Below are 23,910 nucleotides of genomic sequence, written 5' to 3'. Positions count from 1 at the left end.
CCTGGCAGTGGGAAGCCATTCCTCCTTGTCCCGTCCCTTCAGGTCCTTGTCTGAAGTCCCTCTCCAGCTTTTTTTATATGTACACATATCAAACTATCACAGTTTACAATATTATTATCAATCAGCATAGTACTTAGGAGCCAGAGATCTATAACAGGAAAGAATTGTCCGTGAGCGTACTGAACCACACCTGGTGTGGAATTTGGACCGTAATTCAATCATCTGACTCCAGAAGTGCGGCTCCACTTTCCCACTGTGCTACAGTAAAAAACATGATTTACTGGATGCCGTGCCCCAGTTAAGGTGAGGACACACCCAGTTCAGAGTCAGGGCTACATAAAGAGGGGCTGTGCTGGGCTTCTCCCATGCCAGGAGCTGCGGGGCACGCAGGGAGAAGGTAGGGCCCTGGGGATGAGCTGTGGGGCCGGGAGCAGCAGGCAGCGGGATCTTGTGGGTCTCGTGCCTCCTGTTGCCGGTGTTGGGGCACGGCTGGGGAGATGGCAGGGCAGGAGAAGAGGGGTGCGAGGGCAGCGGGCGGGCGGTGTGTGCTCCTCCGTGGGCTGCAGGAAGCCGCCTTTGCTGGCAGCCGCTTTGGGGGAGCTCGGGGGAGCCGTGTGCGCTGCGGGGCTGAGCTGGGAGGGGGGCCGGGCTCAGAGGTGGGGCCGGATGGCTGCGCTGCCCTGAAGGCAGGAGCGATGGGACTGCTGCTGGGGGTTCCTGGCCCCCGAGCTGCTCCTTGGGGAGCAGGGCAGCTCCGTGCTGATGAGGGGCAGGCACGGCACATCCTGCTCTGTCCCCAAGCCCAGGGGCTCAGTTCTTCCTCTTCCTCCCCGTGCAGGGAGGGTGGGATTCTCCTCTCTTACAGTCCAAGCGCCAGCACCCAGAGCGCTCTGGTCCCTGGGACAGCCCCACAGAGGTAGCAGTGTTCCCAGAGCCCCTTTCCCTGGGGCAGGGCTGGGAAAACACTCTCGGGGGCTGTTCCCATGAAACGGGGCGCAGGCATTGCCATGGCCAGTTCTGCTGCCTCCCTTGCTGCTTCCCTATTCCTGCAGCAATGGGAAGCCGTGCAGGGACTGCCAAGGGTGCCTGGGGGCAGGTTCAGGGTGTGGCTGGTCTGGTGTTAATGTTGTCCAGGGCAGTCTCTGTCTCCTGAGACTGTACCAATGATGGGCCTGCTCCATTGGGAGAGGATTTGGGAGGGGACAGGGCTGGGACAAGTGGCTCAAGTGGACAAGCTCCAGCAGTGACCTTGAGCCAGCAGTTCCCTTGCTGAGCAGCTGTCCTGAATTTAGGCTCTGCAGGCCAGGGAGCAGCTGGACATGTGCCCAAAGAAAACAATTGGTGTTGGAAGTCCCTCCTGTGCTTTTCCAGCACGCTCAGCTTTCGTCTGCTGCTGAACTGCCCTTATCTCGAGCCAGTGGCTTTTGCTTCTTCTGCTTTCCCCAGTGAGGAAGAAGAGCTGGCCTCCAGTGCTCCCTGGAATGAATCCTCACTGCTCATGTGTTGCCTTCTTCTGACTGTCAGCTCTCCTTTTGGTTTTTGGGTCTTTCCTTCCTAGTGCTCTTCCTCCTGAGTTCTTGAGGTGGTTCCCATCTTCTCCTCCACACCCTGCCGTGTGTCCCAGACCTGCCACTGCTGCTGTGCTGTGTCCCCTGAGCTTGGGCCCTCGGTTGCTGGTGTCTGCTGGGAAGCCAAGGCTGGGAGCAACGGGAGCATCTGCTGTGAGGTGGGTGAGGGGAATCAGAGCCCACAGCCCTTGCACAGATTGCCCAGATCTGCAGGGATTCCCGAGGCAAAGCTGCCCCTGAAGGCTCTGGAAGGGTACAGGAGACCTTGGATCTATGTCTGAGTTTAAGCCCCTGGGATCAATACCTGTGCTGGTAAGCGTGTTGTGGCCTTGGTGGGATGGAAGCTGGATGCTCCGAAGGATTTTTTGCAAGGACTAAATCTCTGCAGTAATGAAGTGAACTGAGACTGAACTGAGACTGGGAAAATTTTCTGGGTTGTGTGACAGTGTCAAAAACCCCAAAAGGTTTAAAGGCAGGTGTCCAGTGAAAGCTCTAGGTCTGTTAGGGTGAGAATCATGGAATGATGGAATGGCCTGAGCTGGAAGGGACACACCCAGGGTCCTCGGAGAGGCAGGATCAAAAGCTTTCCTGCAATCCAAAAAGCTCAGATTAACTGGCTGTCTTTGACCAACGCCATGGGTTAAAGTATTCTGGAAGGCAATTTAGGATGACGATCAGGACTTTCCATTTTGAGTCGTTAGTGGCTGTGACCCATGACTGCCTTGTCCTTCAGGGGTTTTTCAATAACAAGTGACGAGCAGTGATGAACCTGTACTGGTTTAAAAGACAGGTGTCTGCCAAGGGTGGCGGGAACCTTCCTGGAATGGAGACTATGATCACCTTCTCTCCATATTATAATAGCTTTGAAATTATGGGGCTTTCAGGCAAAGATACCGGAAAAGGAATAGCGGGCATTTACTAGAGTGTATATATATATATTCCAGAAGAAACAAACAGCAGCAGCAGCAGCACCAAAGAAAGGCAGACACCCAATGGCAGCCTTGTCTCACCTGTCAGGCACCGCCCCTTGGGTGCAGTTCCGGGCACAGCCAGCAGGGGCGCTGGTGGCTCCCGGCCGGGCTGGGCGGGTGCGATGATTCCTCCTTGGCTGCAGGGGGCGCTGTGGCGCGAGCTCGGCCGCCTCTGGGCCGGCAATGGCGGCTCGGGGACAGGGAGAGGAGAGTTGGCTTCCCCTGCACGGCCCACGGGGAGCAGCCGCTCTCAGCGCCCCTGCAGAGCCGGGGCGGGGAATCCGAGTGTAGCAAAACACCCCGAAGCAGTGGCAGAAGCAGAGGGGGCTGGGTACGGAGTTGCTCCTTTGCACAGCATGAGAAAAAAGGCTGACTCTTGAAATAAAAGTTTACTAAGGGATAAAAGGGACAGTGTTCAGGGCTGGGGTGTCTGGCAAACCGCCCGAAAGCACACAGTTAATTATAAAAACTTGATATCGAGATGTTGGTGCGTCTTCATTGAAGACCAAAAGCTGGGTAATTGTAAAAGCAGAAGTCCTCTATTGCATGGCTAAATCAGCCTCATGAAGGCAAAGTTGTTACAGTCCATGCCAGCATGCAGGAACCCTTCTAACACAGAGTCCCTAAGTCCCAAGCAGAAGCAGCAGCATCTTATCAGTAGTAGCAGCAGCAGCACCAGCAGCAGCAGCAACAGCACCCGTAATCTGTGTCCCGTGAGCGTACTAGCATTCTCAGAGTAGTGCATTTTATTCTATTTTCAGCCAGTCAGGTTCAAACCCAATATTTCTACTGTCTCGTTGGACCTTTCCCAAGCTAAGATTGATGTGTGAAAACAATTGCAATTTTTATGTAATTTCTACACATATAACTCTACCTATTCCATCTAGGAACACTTAGCAAGGCTACAGTGTTTTCATTATGTCTAGAACCTAGCTAACTTCATAAAAGGTAAAGCTACTGAACTTTAAACTAGGTTTTAGGTCCTTTCCTTACTAATTCAGTCTCTTATTTGCTTAAAGCACTTAAAATGTTTTCTACTTATTTAAAACGAAACTTGCATGTCTTCCACATGTCTGTGTGGATTTATGTATTTATTTCTCTGAAGGTTTTAATTCAGTCTTCACATTTCTGGACACTCCAGGGCCTGTGTCGATGGGGGACAGGGGATTTGTATCCCAGCAAAAACTCTTCTTATGTACTTCCTCATTGCATTGGTAAAATGCCTATTCATGAAGATTGTACATATTCAAACATTCATTTGAGTTTACATTTTCCAGGAATTATTTATCTTAGTTTGACCCATGACCTCATCTTCTTACAGTACCTGCCACAATGCAGATGTGATTTTGAGTCTTGTATTTTATTTCCTCATGAGACCCCCAGGTCTGTGGTTTGACAGTTATTGATAGCTGAAGGGTTGGGGTAGATTCCTCCTTGCTCTTTCAGTGTTCTGTGCCCCTTTTTTAAAATTTTTTTTTTTAAATTATCTTATCATGCAGATGTTTTGGCCATTTTTACAAGCACTTTCAATCAACACTAGCTATTTCACTACTGTGAGTTATGGAAAAAAAGGCATCAGTTATTATTTCACAACTACTTTTACTTTTGCAAAAGTTAATGTCATAACACACAGTACATATCCTCTATTTTAATATTTTACAAAAGCTTAAACTATAATATACATATATCACACTAAGACATACAATCTGCACAGGGATTAAGGTATTAACCATAAAAGGCTGGCAAATTATACTATATCAAAAGCACTTAAAAAGAGATTATGAACTGTACTCTATCAAAGTAATTTACAGAAGTCAATAATAGTGAAAGACAATCACTACATAGTTATTTATAACAACATCACGCCGGTGATTGTTGGGCCTGATGTTGGGCTGGTGGGGCCAGGGGTGCTCCCAGGTCTCAGCACAGCACACAAAACAGCTCTGGGCTCCCAAGGAGCAGAGGAGCAGAGAAGCAGGCCAGCAAGTCCTGGTCACAGTGCTGAGGCAAGAAAAAAACCGGTGGGGAAAAAAAAGGAAAAAAACATAGGGCAGCAGAATGTCAGGTCAGACCCACTGTGCCGCATGGCCCCTGTGATGATCACCCCTGCTGGAAGGAAGAGCAGCCTCTGGCCCCCAGCCCCACACAGAATCCTGGGACACCCTTCAGCCATCGTGATATTCTGGGGTAGTGAGGGGGGAATGGTTACAATTCCAGACACCACCCAAAACCAAACCCAAACTGGCTCTGGGATAAGAACCATCCCCAACACAGGACCCCATCACCTTCCAGAGCCATTTCCCAGGGGCCCTCTGTAAGTCACCCCTGAGCAGCCTGAAGTCTGCTCCCCTCAAGGCCAGGGGTGAAGGTTTGCTGGCACTTTTCCTCCTGTCACCAGACATTTTAAGCTCAGTGGCTCTATGGTGGCTGTGGCCCAGATGGCCACCAATGGGCACTTGGCTGACAAGACCCTCTGTGCTAACGAGCAGCAGATCAGAGGGCACCTCTCTGAGTGGGCTCCCAAAGTCTCCAGTGTCTCCTGGTGGGCCAGCAGGATGTCCCAGGCACAGCTGTGGGCAGGGACAAGGTGGATTTCCCCCCTGCACTGGGCTGGGCCCCCTGAGCGTGCCAGGAAGCAGCTCCTGGCAAGAGGCGTGAGTGGGGCGAGGGAGGGGCTGCTCTGGCAGCTGGAGCAGGAGCACAGCTCAGAGCCCGTGTGGCCGTGCCGGGCGTGGGGGGAGTGTGTGGCAGCGAGCAGGGCAGGCGTGGGGCTGGGCAGAGGGTGCAGGATGCAGGCTGGGCTGTTGGATGGGCACAGGGGCTGTGCCAGTGCTCCAGGGAGCCAGGAATGTCCCTGGCTGTCTGCACTTGTGGACTGAGGAGTTCTGCTGGGAGGATGTGGGCGATGGTGAAGGCAGCACCTTGTCCAGGGCAGGTTGTGTGGCAGAGATTCTGTGTGTGTGTCTGTCTGTTTGTCTGTGTGTCTGTGCTGTCTCTGGGATACACACTCAGCTTCAGGGTTGATCCTGCAAACAGGAAAGCAACAGGCACATCCAGTGTGCTGGGAATGGGACCCTGGCTCTTGTGCCATCCCAGGCTGGGCTCCAGCAGCCGGCTGGGAGCAATCCCCAGGGCTGCAGCTGCTGCAGAGCCTCTGCCAGGAGGCTGGGGCCTCTGACAGCACCTTAGGGAAAGTCTCTTTTCTTCCTCCACAGACATGGCTTCACAGGAGGACACACGAGAGGGGGATGCAAAGGCACAGCTCCTGGCAGAGGCATTTCAGAGGGAAGGACTGGATGCTGGATACTGGCTGCCCAAGTTGTCACAGATCCTGGGAATCAAGTGCAGAGAAGCCCTGCAACATCTGCAGTATAAAGACTACCTCAGATTGGAGTGTGAGGTACGGCACCTCTGGGAGAAAAAGGCACTCCAGAAACTCCTGAAAATAACAGATGACAAAACAACTGCTCAAGAGGTGCAGAAGAAGCACTTGGAGAAGACAAAGCTAAGACACAAAGTAGCCAAACTAGCCCTGAAGGATCTAAAAGAAATGCTCAACAGCCACAGCCACAGCCAGGATGCTGTGAGGGAGAAAGCAGAGACTCTGTGGCAAGCCATGGAGATTCCCAAAGAGTTCTGGCCACCACCAAAGAAACCCTTGGCAGATATGCTGGAGGGCATCCAGAAGCAACTGGAGCAGCAGGAGTTGTCAGCAGGCAGGAGAGAGAACATCCCTGACAAGGAGGTGTTGAGGCGGGCGTCGGGGGGACTGGCCCTGCAGGGCATCTACAGAACCAGCAGACCTGAAGATGTGCTGGCAAAGCGAGAGCAGCTCCTCAGGGTTCCTGAGGGATTCCAGCTCACCAGTCCAGAGCAAGGATCACTGCTTGAGAGGAAAGAGTTCTCATCCTCTGCAGCAGAATCCACTTTCACCAAGTCCATGGAGCAGCTGGGGTTCAGCATGAGCGTTTCTGCCAAAGCCTCATTCTTGGGGATTAATCTGGGATCGGGTGTGGATCAGAGCACCTCCTCACAGTCCCAGGACACCCACCAGTCCCGCTCTGAGCAGAGCTACTTTTGCACCACCATGTACCAGTACATCCCTCTGGCTTCCTGCTACTTCCAAAGGCATCAGCTTCTCCTCTCGGATGTGGCTCTGCAGGAGCTGCAAGACATGGAGCAGCTCTTGAGCTTCACTCAGGAAGACAAGGCTGCCCTGCTGGATAGGTGTGAGAGGTTCTTCAGCAGGTTTGGGTCCCACGTAAACCAAGGTCCGCTCCACTTTGGGGGAATATTCTGGTGGAAGGCATCAACAGTAGGATTCCGAGCCAAGCAGAGGGAAGAGATGAAGCGACGAACATGTGAAGCACTGAACAGCTTTGTTGGGGCCAGCTGGGGTGGTTTCAGAGCCAGTGCTACGTGGGCCTTGGATGTTTCTAAATCCAGCTCAAAGCCTTCTGTCCTGGGGGGAGCCAGAGAGAGTTCCCATACAGTAATTCTGCTCAATGTGGTCAACACAGGAGGCCCACCAGACACAGCTTCTTTTCCTCAGTGGAAAACGGGGCTCGTGTCTCATAACACAACGTGGTGCGTTATCGACCGTGGCTTTGAGCTGATCCCAGTGTGGGACATCATCCTGTGCAATCACAGAGGGGATTTTAAGTCCGTGGGTCAGATGAGCAGAGCCCTCAGGGATGCGTACAAAGAGCTAACAAATCAGAGTGTTGGCACCGTTTTTGGAGGGGAAATAGAAATTGCAGTGCAAGAGGCCAGAGACTTCATGGAGACTGTGAAGGCCTGGGAAGTGACAGTGGATGAAAGGAAGCTGCTCATGCTGATGCAGCTAAAAGATGATCTGAATGCAAAAACCAGGAACCCCAGTGTGTGGATCAACGTGTGCCTGTCGGACAAAGCCCTGCAGGACTTCCTGGTGAACACCGTGCGGAGCTGCCAGGAGTCACCTCCAGAAAACATCAGCTCTATCAAGGTAATGTTGAGAAGCCTTCTGGATCCTCACATCTACTCTGTCAAGGACTTCCCTGAGGCTTCCTTCATTATGCAATGGGTCTCCCAGACTGGGCACCTGCTTCCTAGGTCTCCCAAAGTGTCTGAGCTTGGAGACCTCATCAAAACACTACAGCAAATGAAGGAGCACATCCATGCTGTCACCTACGCACCAGGAAGCTCTGCTTCTGCCATTCATGCAGCAAAGCTATCAGCCACCTTGAGCAGCAGCCTCGCCATTTCATCCTTCCTCCAGTCTCTCCAGGAACGGGCTCAGAAGGACATGGAACTGTTGGTGCTCTTGATTGCCACCAGCACAGGGTACCAGGTGGAAAGCAGCACTTTCCAGCACCTCCTTGGACACCCAGAAATTCAGTACATGGCCAAGGAAATGGAAGTGGCAGTTGAGGAGTACGTGAACCTGAAGGAGCGAGATGCCGACAGAGCTGAGGCCTCCCTTCTGCTGACGGGTCTGACTGTGACACCTGAAAGTCAAGAGCTGTCCCCTGAGAAGAAGAGGGAGCGTTTAGTTTTGATGAAAGATCACATGGAAGGCTTGTGGTCCCCACGGATAAAGAATCTCCTCCAAAAGCTCAGTGAAGGTGAAGCCTGGGAGAGGCTGGAAGGGGACTTGCATTCCTTCATCAATGGCTGTTTGGATGAAAAATGGGATGAACAGAGGATGCAAAACATAGTCAGTGACCTGGAAGATACATTTCCAACACCTGAGTCCATCAGTCAATCCACGTCCAAGTCAGACAGCAGTGAATTCAATGCCAAAGAAGCCATTGCAAAGCAGGAGTTCCTCCAGTTGCTCAAGCGCCTTGGACTCGAAAGTCACTATCCAAGAAAAATGGGGATGGGAGATTTCCACACCATCAACAAGACATCTCTGCAGGACAGCCAGCCCAGCAAGGACACAGAACTGCCATTATACTACTTGCAAAAGCTGTTAACCGTGGATTATGGGGTGAGGTACCTGACTTGCAGGGAGCAGAACAACCCAGGCATTGCACCCATGCCACAAAGCAGAGAGCAAGAGGACCAACACTCAGACTCCTTTGAAAACTTTCTAGATAATCTTACAGAAGCAGCCCCTGAACATGCAAGCAGGGACAGCCATGTGCACCCCATGGACCTGCAGATGGCCATTTTCCATTGTGCTGATGACTTCCTGAGACAGACCCTTGCAAGCAAGCTGGCCTTCTGCCAACTGGCGCTGCCTCTGCTGGTGCCCAACCCGTGCACCTCAGACATCGAGTTCCCGCTCTACGCCCTCAGCCAAATCCAAAGGAGCTGGAAAGAGGCGGGGAAGTCAGGAAAGCAGGCCGGAACAAGGAATTACAATAACAAACTCATCTTTCAGGCCCAGACACCCATCGTGTCCTTCATCCGCATTGGCAGCTCGGCCTCCTCTTCCAAGTCTCAGCTGCTGAACGCTCTGCTGAGCAGACGCAAACACGACACTTTCTTCCACCGCCACTGCAGGGGCAGCACCAGAGAGCGTTTGCTGATGGAAGGGGTGGTGGAGATCGCCTGGTACTGCCCCCGCGGGAGCCCCGATGACACCTTTGAGTGCTGCGTGGCTTTCTGTAACCTGCATGGAGACGCCAGGGATCACGGAGCACAGCTGCAGTTCCTGCAGGAGATATCTGCTGTCAACGTGGCTCTTGTGTCTGATTTGGAGCACATGGACAGTTGGGGGAAAGAGCTTCTGCAGGGCTTGTGGCAGTCACAAAGGCCTTTGGTTTGTCTTCTCACAGAAAAGGAGAATGTTGCAGCTGGACAAGCCAGCAAAAACATAAAAATAGGGATCAAGAATAGAAATGAAGCAGAACTGATGGATCAGCTGACTGAGACAATTGGGAATCTCCTGGAAGGCTCTAATCCACATTTTAGCCTGGACGCCTGTGTGGACAAAGCCCGCCAGCACGGATTCGTAGTGGATGCAGATCAACCTGCATGTGTGACAGCCAAAGCAAAGGCCAAGGAGCTGGTGGACCTTCTGAAGAAAGAGAAGCTGTCTGAGATCAAATCCCAGCTGCTGCCACTTCAAGGAAAACTGTGGTACCAGTGGTGCAAAAAGGACAAAGAACTCACTCGCTTGCAGGAGAAGAGGAACAAGAGCATTGAGCATCATCGCAGCCAAATTGAAAGCGAGAAGAAAGCAATACGAGAAAAGCAACTTGAACAAGCTTTTCCTCTCAACCCACTGATGAAATCATTCCTTCGCTTTCTCCCGACTCAGCCTGCAGCTACAAAGAAATACTTCCTGCAGTGGATGAAGGTCTTTATGGATGAGCTGTCTTGTGGTCCCCTTGAAGAACTGAGGAGAGACTATCACGAGTTATGGTCTGAAATCCAGACAGGAAAGAAAAGCAAGGAAAACCCCACTGTGAATGCTGAATTACAGAGTCGTTTAGATGCCCTCTCTGATGAAATTAATGATTCATCCATCAGCCTGGAGCACCTTCTGAGAGAGGTAGGGCAGATTTATGAAGCTCTGGAATTAATGAAGACAAAGAATTACAATTTTCCCAAACTGCCACAAATTGCAGCAGAGCTGATGGTTTTGGGATATCCTTTGGAGCTGATGGATGGGGACGCTTCTTACCTGCCCTTGCGCTGGGTGGGAGCAATCTTTGACAGCTTAATTGAGAGGCTGGGGGACAAACGAGTGTTTGTGCTCTCCGTGCTGGGCATCCAGAGCACGGGCAAGTCCACCCTGCTGAATGCCATGTTTGGTCTGCAGTTCAACGTCAGCGCGGGGAGATGCACCCGCGGAGCCTTTATGCAGCTGATCCCAGTGGGCGAGGAGCTGCAGCAAGACTTGGGCTTTGATTTTGTGCTGGTGGTTGACACAGAGGGACTTCGTGCCATCGAGATGGCCAATAAACAGTCCCTGAACCATGACAATGAGTTGGCCACCTTTGTCATTGGTGTTGGCAACTTGACTGTGATCAATGTCTTTGGAGAAAATCCGTCGGAAATGCAAGATGTTCTCCAGATCGCTGTGCAGGCTTTCCTGAGGATGAAGAAAGTCAATCTTTCCCCAAGCTGCCTCTTTGTCCACCAAAACGTGGGAGAAGCAACTGCCAAGGAGCAGAACATGGAAGGACAAAGGCGTTTGCAGGAAAAGCTGGATGAAATGACGGTCGTAGCTGCTCAGCAGGAATTCTGTGACATCTTCTCCTTCAGCGATGTCATTGGCTTTGATGTGAAGACCCACATTCACTACTTTGCTCACCTGTGGGAAGGAAATCCCCCAATGGCACCACCCAACCCCACCTACAGCCAGAATGTCCAGCAACTCAAGAGCAAAATCCTCCAGGCTGCCCAGAAGCAGTCCCAGCGCAGCATTTTGAGGCTCTCGGGCCTGAAAGTTCGTATTGGTGACCTCTGGAATGCTTTGCTGGATGAAAACTTTGTTTTCAGCTTCAAGAATTCCCTGGAGATTGCTGCATACAGGAAACTGGAAAGTGCCTTTTGTCAGTGGACCTGGAGGCTGAGGAGTCACATCTTAGACGTCCAGATGAGACTGGACAACAAAATTCGAAATGGGGACTTGTGGAATGTGACCAGAGAACAGCTTGAAGGGCTGGTGCAAGAGACAAGTGATGGCATTGCAAAAGAAGTGGAAAAGTATTTCAGGGAAGACAAAGACCATGAGATACTGGTGCAGTGGAAATCAAGCACAGAGCTGAAGCTGAAAGAACTAAAAGAGACTCTTCTTCATGAAACGAAAAAGAAATGTGAGAATCTTCTTGAGCTACAGAAGGAGCAGAGGAAACTGGATGCAAGGAAGTTGCAATATGAAGATGAGCTCCTGAGAAGGAGTAGGGAGCTGGCTGTGACTGTGAAAGGGAAGAGCCTCAGTGAGAGAGAACTGAGAGACAACTTTACTTTTCTCTGGAATGAGTGGATTGCCGAAGTCTCCAATGCTGCTCCTCCTCCAGAACGGGTGAATATCGATGCAGAAATTGAGGATGTCCTTCTAGAGCACTTTAAGGAGCCAGGTTTCCATGAACGGATCAGATCATTTCATAAAGGCAGAGGATTTTCTTTTGACAAGGAAAAACACATCACAAAGACAAAGTATTATCGCTTTATGCCAGATCGCTGGAGCATTTCCAATGCTGATGTGATCAACTTGCAACACATCACAGACAACATCATAGCGAGTGTGAGGGCAAACATTGATAAGAGGGAACGGGAGAAACGTGATTACAGTCAAAGTTTTATTCATGGAATACTCAATGAAGTACAGGAAGGTGTGAACTCTGTCCCCAGCAATGCAAAATGTACTTTTAACAGAGAGTACAGCATAGAGTTGTCTCTGTACCTGTGCAAAATGGCAGCAGAGAGGTTTAAAGCCATGCATGAAGCATTCCAAAAGGCAAATGACCCAGTCGTGTACCTGAGCAGCAAGAGAGAAGATTTCTTCCAGTGTTTCCAGATTTCCTGCCAAGGAGCCACTTCGATCACAACTTTTGCTGTTTTCCTTTGTGACAAGATTGAACCAGCTCTTCGCCGGGCAGTCTATGAGAGGACGGCTAAAGACATTGCTGAGGACATGCAGGGCAAATTCCCAGATTTCCAGGGCAACAGAGCCAATCTGGAAGTTTGCATCCTGAGATACCTGGCAGAAGAAGAAAATTTTGAGTATTTCAAGCAGTACCTTAAGTTTCCAAAAGAGTTTTTTCAGAGTTACATTGAGACACGAGTGAAGAGTCACTGTTTAGATGGGAGCAGGAGGCTGAAGAAGTATTTAGGTTCCTCCCTCAGTCTTCTCTATGGAAACATCCAGTCAGCTGTTTCTTTATCAACCCAAATTGTCAAAGACAGAAAGGACAGAGAAGACAAAGTCTCTCTTTGGCTGGATGAATTTTGCAGGGAACTGAGAGAGGTGATCAGCTTGCCCAGAAGTGACCTGAAGGGCATCGAGCACCAGGAGGTCACAGACATTGAGTTCCTGAGCAGTGCCACGGCAGAAGCTCTTGCTGCCCTGAGGGACAGGCTCATGACAGAATTTGCTGGTGCTGACATGAGCTCGTTTTCAACACAGCCTCACACCATCCTGGCAGAGCATTTTTCGGGGTGCTGGGAACAGTGTCCGTTTTGTGGGGCTGTCTGCACAAACACCATGCAGGAACATGACGGAGACCATCAGCTGATCTTTCATCGCCCACAAGGTGTGACGGGATGGAAGTGGCATGGGACAGACCACCTGAGCATTGATATTTGTTCCAGTCTTGTTGCAAGTGACTGCAAGTTCCATTTTGATGGTGGCCCATGGTTCCTGTACAAGACATACCGGGATGCAGGACCTCCTGTTTCGACTTGGAACATTCTTCCAGATTCTTCCATGCAGGCGTACTGGAAATGGTTTGTGTCTCATTTCAAGACAGAGCTGGAAGCTTTGTACAACAGGAAATTTGAGGGCAAAGGAGAAATTCCTGAGGCATGGCAAAGAGTTACTAAGCAGGAAGCACTGTCTGAGCTGGAGAGGCATTAGGCCACATCCGTGGGAAGGAAGAACCAAATCAGCTTTGCAGTTTAGGAAAACTTCGTACCAGGCTCCCCACAAAATGCAGTTCCAATGATGATTCTCTCAAGTTTAATGAAGACAATGGTATCCAATTACTCCCAGATTTCATGAAATGAGGCACCTTACTGCAGCCTTTACTCATTAATTTCCTTATTCAAGATAAAGCCAGAATCCTCTTGCCTTCTTGCCATAAACATTTCCCTCTGCTTTGTCTTAGTGCCAAACCAAACCCCCTCTTTGGGGTGATCGGCCTCGTGGCCAAGCCTGGGCCCAAGGGCCAGGGCCAGGGCAAAGGCAGCAATCCAAGCACCCCCTGGATCAGCTGCTGTGGGACAAGAATGGACAGTGCCCCAAAGGCAGTTTTCCTGCAGCAAGGAGGTGTCCTGCTCAGAGAAAGGGCTGCAGGACCTGAGGCCAGCTCCATGCTGGCTGCAAGCTGGGCTGCTTGGCTTTTGGGCATCATCCTTCCCTCCCTCATTGCAGCCTCCTGGATCAACTGAGGCCGTTCTCCCAGCAGGAGCTGTTGTGCCTCCAGGTACAGGAAAGCAGTGACATGACTGCCCGGGGGCTCAGACAGTGCTTTCACTCCCTGACTCTGAGGTGCTGTGTCTCTGTCCCAGGCAGCTGCTCCTGCTCAGGTGCGTGGGGCTGCTGCCCTTCCCTCCAGCCCTCAGCCCTGGCAGGAGCTGCTCCTGCCCTTGGCCCCTCTGCTGAGCAAAAGCCTTTGGAATGCCCCATGGGGAGAATCCTGTCTGCCAGCACCTTGTGCAGCAGCCCTGGGGGCAGTGCTGGTGCTGTCCAGGCAGGCTGGTGGCGCCGGAGCCGTGCTCTGGAGAAGGTGGCACCAGCTGGCTCTGCCCTGGGAGCTGTGGGGGCTTTTGCTGTGCAGGTGCTGCAACCCTGCTGGCAATGTGAGGGCCAAGCCCTCGTGGAGAGCTGGCTGAAGGGCTGCTCCAGCCTCATCCCCTGCAGGCTCTGCTGATACAGGAGTTGATTTGGACTGTGCTGCTGTGTCTCCTTTGTGTTCAGGGCAGCCACAGCTGGGGGTGACTGGAGCTCTGTGTGCTGCAGTCAGGCAGGGGACAGGGGGGTGGCACTGGGGCAGGAGTTGTGGCAGCAGAGGCTCTGCTCCATTCAGGGTCTCTGCTCCAGGAGGAGTTTCACTCTCTGCAGGGCCAGCAGAGAGGGCAGGGAGCCCCAAAGCACAACATCCAGGGAAACCAATGTCAGTGGCAGGTGCCAAGGGAGGCAGCGCTGGGAACCAAGGCTGGCCTGCCACACACACAGAGGGTTGAGAAGGTTGATCCCAGCCAGGTTCTGTGCTCTGGAGCTGCTCAGCTGGGAACCTGTGGGAAAAAAGGGGAACAGGCCCAAACTCTGCCCAGCCCAACCCTGGCCAAGCAGAGCCAGAGGCAGTGACAGGAGCCAGAGCTGGGCCGTGTGAGCGTGTGCTGCAAGGGCTGAGTGCCAGGGACTGGGGACAGCTGGGCTGGGAGGGGATTTGGGCTGGATCCCCCAGCCACACTGGGAGTGGAGGTGCCAAGATTGTCAGCTCTTGGGCTCAGTGAGATCACTGTGCTGCTGCCAGAGTGGAGGGGTCCCAGTTACGTGTTTAGGTTTACCTCAAGTGGTGCACCTCAATAAGTCCCAGAGAGCAATCAGCGCTTTTCAGGTCCTGAGTACACTTGCTGGAATGGTTGATGAAAGAGGCGAAGGACAAGTCTTTGTACGGAAATCCCAGAGCTTGTTGTTGAGCCTCGAAGGGAGTCCAAGGACAAAGGCAACTTTGGGCTGAGGGCACAGGGTTACATAGCGGGAAGAAGGGGCGGATCTGAGAGTCAAGGGCCAATGGGAACAGGCAAAAGTGGTGCAGAGGAGGGGCAGGCAACTGGGGGAACCAATAGGGTAACAGGGCTGGAGCACTGCAGCAAACCAGGGCCAATAGGGGTCAGAAGAACATTCTAGAAAATAAATAAATAAGGTTAAAGGGGGCTGAACTGTGGTGAACAGGTGTGACAGCTAATGAATATGCAATCAATGTGTATGAGAACAACTGTTCACTGCATGCTCAGCACACTTGATTAGAAGCAGGATCCCCTGAGTGACCAGTGCTGCAATAAAGAATGATTGCTTTCTAATACCAAAACTGTGTTAGAAATTTTCTCTCAAGCTGATTTTGGTAACAATGACCACTAATTAAAACTGAAAATGTCTATGACGGCTCAAAGCTACTGAATTAGCTGTATTATAAAAGAATATGGTCAAACCTCTAAGGAGTCAGAGAACAAGTATCTTGGGGAGTGTCCCTCAGTGGAGATGATCACGTTATATTGACAAATAAAAAGGTTGAAGGGTACTGGGGATTCAGAGTCTTCCTGACTGCAGGAGACAACCAAGCTCCCTGGTCTCTTACAGAGGGAGCAGCTTACAGGGCTGGCAGACTAAATCCCCAGGAAAGGGGAAATGCCCTGGTGACAGCAGGAACTACTGATCAAAGAATGTTCAAAAAGCTGCCTGTTTGCAAATGATGCATGACCAAGAATGAAAACTTCAACATGAATCTCCCAAGGTGATGCCAGTAGATTCTGAAAGAAAGACTCAGCACTGTTGTCAGAGGACTTCCAGAGTCCCTAAAACCTGTGGGTGTTCAGCTCCAAGGTCACAGAGTAAGCCTCACAAATGGGGAAAGAGCTGCTGCCACCCTGGAAGGGGCTATAACCACTGACCATAGTCACAGAGAGTGTAAAATCTGGGCCTGGGGAGCAGTGGCAGAAGAACTGATTATGAATTATGACTAGGAATTATAACAGAAAATACAGTCTGTTGTTTCCCAGTAAAGCTGACTGCAAATCAGTCTTGTGATGGGTGTGAATGGAAAACAACCATGCCTCTGACAATATCCAAAAAAGTGGCACTTTCTCCTGGACAGGGAGGACGGGTAAACACGAGTGATGAACAGAAAAAAAGAAATAGTCTTTGGATGTTTGGTTTGCAAAACAGATTCTGAAAACACTTACGGATGGTCAGCCCAGTGATAACCTGGAGTTAGTAGTGAAAGGAGTGGCTGACAAAGGAGGGACCAGCTGAAGTTGCTGCCCCACTACAGTTCCTCCCTTAGAAGATCCACAAAAGGAAAACATGTCGGGAAAGCCTGTTCTTCATCCCCAGCAGGCGAGCCAGGAGACAAAGGGTCCCTTTTAATCAGAAGTCTCACTAAAAACTCAAAAGGAGATTTACCAATCACTTGTGCTGTTGGTCCCTGCAAAGTCCTCACAACCTTTTTCACAGATATTGGGGCACAAGTGTCCACCCTCAAAGTCAGACACTTCCTCCTCGGGTGTTGTACCCTTGTGTAAGGGTATATTTGTAGGGGATGCTTTGGGGGTACCCACAACCCCAAATGACAGTTAAAGTGAGATGTCGGTTACTGGGGAAGGCAAAGCAATTGAAACGCTTAAGGTTTTTGTCCTGAGTCCGAACATTAACATGGGACATATGTAGTTGTTGGGGACACGCCTCAAAAAGCTGGAAAAATCAGGATGAGCACTACAGCTCACATCTAATTAACCAATGCAGAATTCCTGCCACTTGTTTCCCAATCCAAGGTGCCTTATTAAATACAGAGCCAAAAATCACCGTTCTTGATTTTAAAGATAAAACCTGTTGTAAAGAAATCAAATACTCAGCTCCCCTAGGAATGGCCTGGGGGTGCTCCAATGGAAAATTTTATTCCCACCTATCTCCGGAAGCAGAGAATGCTGGACAGAGGTGTAGAGTCAGAATCCCCTCCCTCTGTCCCAAGTGCATCTTCATTTTTGCTGGAGCATCCAAAAGACACAATTATTGTAGCTTCCCTTCTTCAGAAGCAACACAAAGATCAAAAAGGCAAATTCTAAATTATTATACCACTTAATAAACAATGGCACTAATGCTTGAAAACATTCTCACTCCCTTCAGTTATTCTAAAAATTGTATTAGAAAACATTAGTTGACAATTTCATTTGCCAAGCAACTGGACACAACGTGTTTGGAGAGCTAAACACCCCTGTCCATCAGGCTTCCAAATTGACATTACAAAATAAGATAGCTCTAGATATGTTGTTGTTGAAAGAACAAGGTGTATGTGGAATGTTAAAACTCTCTTAAGCAGAATGTTGAAAACTTATTGACAATGCCTCATCCTCCATTGAGGAGGCAAGAGCTAAAATGTGAGAAATAAGTGATCAGACAGGAGAATAGTTTCAATCTCTGCAACCATGAGACTGGTTTGATGGATTAGATCCTGAATCATGGATTATTACCATCCCGAAGTCTTTAGGACATACCCTTCTATGCAATGGAGCAAATGGTTTTTACAAATTGGAATAGTAAGGGTAACCAGATTTTATTCATAATTATGAATATTATTTCTCAAGTGCTCCTGTAGCCAAGACACCCCATTTCTCCTTCCCAGAGCTGGCTCACAGCTGCCCCCCAGGACAGGAGATGCTGGTCCAGCCCATCTCCAGCCAAGGAGTCGGCCTTTTTGGCATGCCAACCTCTGTTCTCCCCTTTATCCTGCCAGGGGCCATCGAGCTGGATCTGAACCGCTTTCCCCGGGGAGCCAAGACGTCCAAGCAGTGCAGCCTGGAGATGGTGACCAATGAGGCGGAGCTGCCCATGATCTCCATCTTCAAGCAGAAGCGGGTCAAGGGCTGGTGGCCGTTTGTGGCCAGAGCTGAGAACGATTATCTGGAGGTCACAAGATGATCAGTAAGGATGGAGAAAAGGGAGGATTTGCCTCCTGGGTACTGCACTCTTTGTGGACACCATGTGTCCCCCCACATGGCTTTGTTCCATCAGGACCCTTCTGGCCTTGGGGGCTGTCTTGGTTTGAGAGGCAGGTCTGCAAAGGAAAGCAGGAATCTTCCTGGGAGGGAAAAGATGACCCCATCTCCTTTCCCAAAATATTACAACTGTAAAATTACACGGTTTTCAGGCATATATGTGGGAAAAGAAATAACAGTTCTTTACTATAATATATCTACACACACATAAATGAAGACAAACAGACAACAACTGCAGCAACAACAATAAAACCAGAAAAGCCACTATATATATATATACATCGGTATATATAAAGACAAAGAGAACAACAGCAGCAACAACAGTAAAACCAGAAAAGCCGTCCAGCTCTTTCCCCTTTAGTGTAGTTGTGATCATAACCAGCAGGGGCACTGGCGGGCCCGGCAAGACCATGGCTGCAGTGACTCCTTGCAGCCGGCAGAGGGCGGTGGCCGGGGCGGGGCAGGGGCGATGATTCCTCCGCGGCTGCAGGGGGCGCTGTGGCGCAAGTTCAGCAGCTTTGCCGCCGGCAATGGCAGCTCGGGCCAGAGGGCAGAGGGGAGATGGTTCCTCCTGCCAAACTCGTAGGGAGCAGCCGTTGTCAGTGCCGCTCCTGGTGGTGAGCTGGACTGAAGCAGGAACCTCGGAGCAGTGGGCTGGAACAGCAGAGGCGAGCAGACCCATGGCGATGAACCAAAGTGTTGCAATGACCCTGGAGCAGTGTGGGCAGGCAGGCCCAATCCCGCAGCACTGGCCCTCGGCCTCACTCTGCAGCCGCTGGCAGAAATGGTCAAGGCAGGCAGGTCCAATTGAGCAGCAGTCCATGTTGGCATCTGGTAGGAATGGCAAAGAAACCCCCCCAGACCCCGGCAGCAAACCACAATGCAGCTCCGCGCAGGGAAAGCCAGGCGCCGGCTCCTCGTGCCACACGCGGTCAGGTCACTCTCCCCTGGTGGCCCAGTGAGGACGTGGTGGTGTCTGCAGAGGGTTGGAGTGGCCCCGTGTAAACAATTTGCCTGGTGGGCCATAGAGCTTTTCCTGTACTGATGTGTGGGTGTGGAGCTTTAGCAGGATGGTCCAATTGTCATTTTAATCTACACTGAGGGCATTCTGTAAGAATAGTTTCACAAGTTTTCCTCTTTAGGGGGCAGCCTTTACTCTGTGCGGCAAAACAAAGTGCTTCTTTGCCAGTGTGACCTAATTCCTGATGTAACCATTCTCCCAGTCGATAGCATTCCTCATTTGCGGAGTCTTCTATCTTTATTTCCCTGATTCTAGTTACTTCATCCACCTTTCTCTTCCAGTTTGTGGCTGGTTTGTTATCTTTGGCATGGGCTTTGACCCATCCTGTTTTGAATGGTGTTTTTCTGGCTATATATAATAGTTGCCAGTCTTGCGATCTCCTGATGGGAGACTTGTTTACTTCCCAGTTTAGTGATTCCCATTGGCAGAGCCACTGGGCAACACCAGCTCAAGCAGCATGTGAGTCCACATAAATGATTTTGGCTCCATTTTGAGCTGTTAGATTGAATTGCTAAAAATAGAAATTTTAGCTGTTTGCTGCTCTTAACTCTCCTACTTGTGCAGTACCTTCACTGTTTTGTATTACTTGTTTGTTTGTTGATGCTTCATGCAACTGCCTTATATTGCCATTTGCCACTTACCCTCTTTGCTGAGGCATCAGTGAACCAAATATCTTCTGTTGGCATGCCCTCAGTAAGGGGAGGTGCAGCTAAAATTGGTGAGGGTTTGAAAGGTTGTTGTAATGCTAATGGATCTGCATTGATAGTCATTCGTAATTTAGAAACTTTAGCGGGTTCTTCTGTGAATTTCATGCCTTCTGCAACTGCCATTAGATAGGCACTGGATTTCCTTGAGGGTGGATTTTTGTGCAACTCCTTCTGGGGGAGCAGATGCTTTCAAATAGACTCCAGCAAATTTAAGGCTCCTCTGGTTTGTACAGTCTATTCTTGATGTATTTTCTCAGGTTGTTTTCACTACTTGAACTAAGGATAAGAGTCTCCTTCCCCATTCAGAATATCTCTGTTCTATCACTTTAAATGCTGTAGAACTAAACAGCAAAGGAGTCTTTGGTCCATCAGGGCCGGTTTGAAACAAGTCACAGTGGGTACCATGCTCTGCAAAACTCCATTCTGCTATAACAGCATGGTGGGGATGTACTGGTCCCAGTGATTGATATGTTTTTTAATTCCAGTACCAGCTTTTGGACTGCCTCCTCAAGTTCTGAATTCCATTCCCACTGCTTTCTTTGGTGTAAAAGTGAGTACAGGGGATGAGCAATGACAGAAAATCCAGGTACCTCTCTACTCCAGCATCCTCAAGTGCCCATTAACTGTTGTAATTCTTTCTTGGGCTGGGGCGTCTGCATTGTTCAACTTCCTTTAAAGTGTCTGGAGGAGCTACTGCACTGCCAGCTATCCACCAAGTACCCCAACATTTTACTTCTTGACTTGGTCCCTGACATTTTTCAGGTAGGATTTCAATTGCTGCCTCATGCAATGCTCCCCATACGGCTGCTGCTGCTTTTCCTGGGAATCTGCCCCAATTAGGATTTCATCTCTCTATTGATACAGCTTCACCTCTAGGGGGGTGTGGCCATAAATTAACTTTATTGGTTTTACACACAACACTGGCTCTGTATACTCCAGTGATTTTAACTCTTTGCCATCTGAGATGTACACCCATCCTTTTGGCATCCTGCTGTATGAATACTGAAATTTTTGCTCCTGTATCTATTAGAAATTAAGTGAAGTTATGATGGGGACTGACTGGAATTAAAACATGGGGGACATTGTTATCTATCCACTGATAAGCCTCCATTTGCCAGACTGGGAGGTCCAAATGCCATCTGGATTTTATTCCTTTTTTGAGTTCTGATTTTGGGAAGAAGAAGGGTTACTATTCCTCCTGGGAGCTGATGCTGGTGCTGGTGTGAGTGTCTGTGTGTTCAGAGTATGTTCTCCCTGATTCTTGTCATCTCCTTTCAGAAATGCATCTGTTAAGCTCTGACTATTACTTATAGACTGTCTCTGAAGTACAGCTTTTGGAATCCCTACTGACAAAGCATGACTATATAATTCCTTCCACCTCTGACTTCTAGGTGGATGGTCTGTACGTCCTGGTTGCTATGAACAGTTGGTTTGTCTGAAATTATGGCCAGTGTGTTTGGTATTGCTGGGGAGATTGTTCCAGCCCATCTCTCGGGCATGGTTTATTCTACCATGCATTAATGTTGCCCAGGTGGGGATTTCCCAAGGGCTTAAGGCTGCTCCTCCACCTCTGACCAGTTGTGCATTAAAGGCTGCGTCTCTTTTGATTTCATCTCATTTTTTGATTTCATGTCATTTTGTGATGTTGGGGGTTAGGTTTGTTCCTTCTCTCTCTAAAGAATTTTTTCCCCATGAGTTACCAAGGAGACCAAGTATTGGATACGTGAGAGTACTTAACCGAAACAAAGAGGTGGACAAAGTTGGAAGGGGGAGATAACGCAGGTAAAAGACAGAGCTTGAGGCAGCTTCGGGCTCTTCTTTTTCCTGCGTTCGGGGAGAGAGAGAACAGAGAGAACGGCTGTTGCTGGCTGGAAGAGTTTCACTGTGGCCGAAGGGATCCAGTCCTGGGAAATCTACTGTCACCGGTTCGGCCTGAATCCTGAGTTTTCCCGGCCACCCGCAGGGAGCTGGTCCAGGCCCTGCCTCGCCTTCAGCTCCTTCGGCGCTGTTCCTCTTGCTACAGCGTGACCCTGCACCCCCTGCGCTGCCGAGACATCCTGCCCCTGCCTGCTGGGACACCCTGCCATCCCAGCTACCAGCCCGGGACTTTTCCACTGTTTCAGCTTGGTGCTCTGAGGATCCTGCAGGGACAGCGAAACCAAACTGCCCTGGGTTTTGTGAAACAAAGCCCTCAAGGTTCTTGGTACTATTTTTGTTTGTTATTAATGCTGTAGTTGTTTGGTGGGTTTTTTTGTGTTTGTTTGCTTTGTAATACATACTAGTAAAGAACTGCTATTCCTATTTCCCAAATCTTTACCTAAGAGCCTCTGATTGTAAATTTATAATTGAAAAAGAAAAAAAGGAGTGTAGGGGAGTTTACACTCTCCGTTCCAAAAAAACCTCCAGTTGTTTTTTTTACTACCTGGCAGACACCTGTCTTCGCAAACCAAGACATGTGATAAGGTAGGGTTTGAGTAAAGCAGTGTCCCCGTCCGTCCCCCTCCCCCCCCCCCCCCCCTTAATTAGTGGATTTAACATATTACAGTCCACGGCTGCAGCAATAGGAGCATTCACAGGTCGATGCTCATGCATGGCTTGGATGCAGGCAGCTTTGGTAATAGCAGGGGAGAGCTCAGACAAAGAATTCATAGGTGTTAGCAGAGGCTCTCCTCTCTCCTGCACATCCATTCTGCGGCCCAGAATGCCACCCTGCTTGTTAATGAATGGGGATCATTTGGGGGAAGCTGGCTAGAACATAAAATAACACCAGGACCCCAGAATCTGCTGGTTTCTTCACCACTTAACAGGATTCGGTCTCCTCCAGTTAAACAAACATGCCACAAATATTCAGTTTCAGTTTCACCTGTCTTATGGCCATAGCATTCTTGTAAATCAGCCACCTGAATCGGATCATGCTGGATTGTCTTTTGGGTCACATTTCCCTGTCCACCCCAAGGTCCAGTGGTTGCCTTGGTTTTTATACTGGGTCTGGCTTCATGCACAGAATCGTAAGTCTGCACTAGCTCAGCTTTTTCTCCCAGCTTCTTTTCCCTCTTTCTGTTCCTCCTGTAACTGTTTCCTCATCTGTTCTGTCTGCGAAGACAACAATAACTCATTTGCTTCTGTGTTTCCACTTCAGTATTCACATCTTGTTTCTCTTTAATACTATCTTTTCAGTGTTGGTAAGCAGCTTCTAGACAGGTAACTAATATTTGCATATAATTTCTTTATCTTTGAATGGACTCTAGCAAAGTTGAAATGTTCTTGCACGGATTCCCAGTCATGCCAATTATCCTGAAGCCATTTGTCCCAGAAACTGAAACTTGGACTTGGTCCATGCCTTTGTAAGTAGTTAGTGATATTACTTGTCATCCTGAGGGCTACACCAAATTGTCAGGGACGAGTGTTTGAGATGGCTTAAAAAATCACTCACAGGGGTAAGAGGAAAAGTCAGATTTAAGACTAACTGGCAAAGCACAAAAGGTTTGTTGGCAAGATTCTCTCTACTTACAAAGGACAGCTAAGGGAAAGCAAATGCAGACAATCAAAGGAGAAATTAATTGACAACTATCTAGGGGGGTGGGCGTGTGTGTGTGTGTAAAGACAGTGCAGACAAGGATAAAAAGGATTATGGTCCAAAAGCTTAACAACACTCAAATTTAAGAGTACTTTAACTCAACTTACACCTTAAGTTTAGTCATTTCACATAGGGAAACATTTAACTTGTAAATCAATTTATAGCTTCAAGTTAACAATCTAACAGAGGAATAACGGTTAACATTTAACCTAATTTAGAATTATAACTTCAGTGTCAAATTTAGCAACTTAACAAAAGCACACTTAGTAACACTTTGCTTATGTTCAACGATTTAGCAGAAGAACCACACATAGCAGTTTGTAAGTAAGTTTCCACATATAACTAAACCTTACTTACTGGCCTAACTAACTCAGATATCTGAGGTACTTCAACATCTAAGAAAGCCGCATCGTTCCCTGATTTGCTGGAGCAAATGTGCATCTTTCTGCACCCAGAGAGAAAGAGTCAGTGCAAGCAAGGTATCTGTGAAAAATTCCCCCCAGAGGTCATTGAAATCCTGACTTTGGAAGCCTTTGCATCTCCCGGTGGGTGAAGGATCGGGCCTGGAGGAGTGAGGGTATCAGCCCAGGACACGTCGTGTTTTGGTAATCCTCCAAGAATAGCAATCCTGAGGGTTTGCTGGCTTTGAGAAGTGTCCCTCCCCCAGAGGGAGATTGCTGCTCACAGC

General features: G+C 49.5%; 1 protein-coding gene across 1 annotated transcript; it reads left to right on the top strand.

Moving 5' to 3' along the window:
• The first annotated feature begins 345 nt into the window (after window positions 1-345).
• On the top strand, window positions 346-13,058 carry LOC136287910 (interferon-induced very large GTPase 1-like). The gene is made up of 2 exons (XM_066180601.1): window positions 346-397; window positions 5,755-13,058. Exon 2 carries the CDS (start codon window positions 5,757-5,759, stop codon window positions 13,056-13,058), a length of 7,302 nt encoding a protein of 2,433 aa, XP_066036698.1. The 5' UTR covers window positions 346-397; window positions 5,755-5,756.
• Window positions 13,059-23,910: the final 10,852 nt, after the last annotated feature.

Source organism: Chamaea fasciata, unplaced genomic scaffold (assembly GCF_029207755.1).
Source record: "Chamaea fasciata isolate MVZ Bird 193981 ecotype frontalis unplaced genomic scaffold, bChaFas1.0.hap1 SCAF_3, whole genome shotgun sequence".
Classification (NCBI taxonomy): Eukaryota; Metazoa; Chordata; class Aves; order Passeriformes; family Sylviidae; genus Chamaea; species Chamaea fasciata.
Note: the sequence above shows the minus strand (reverse complement) of the source record. Positions and strands in the feature narration are given on the sequence as shown.

What these genes read in the sequence shown, in the direction of transcription:
- LOC136287910 (XM_066180601.1), top strand. Translation starts at nt 5,757, where the DNA reads ATGGCTTCACAGGAGGACACACGAGAGGGGGATGCAAAGGCACAGCTC.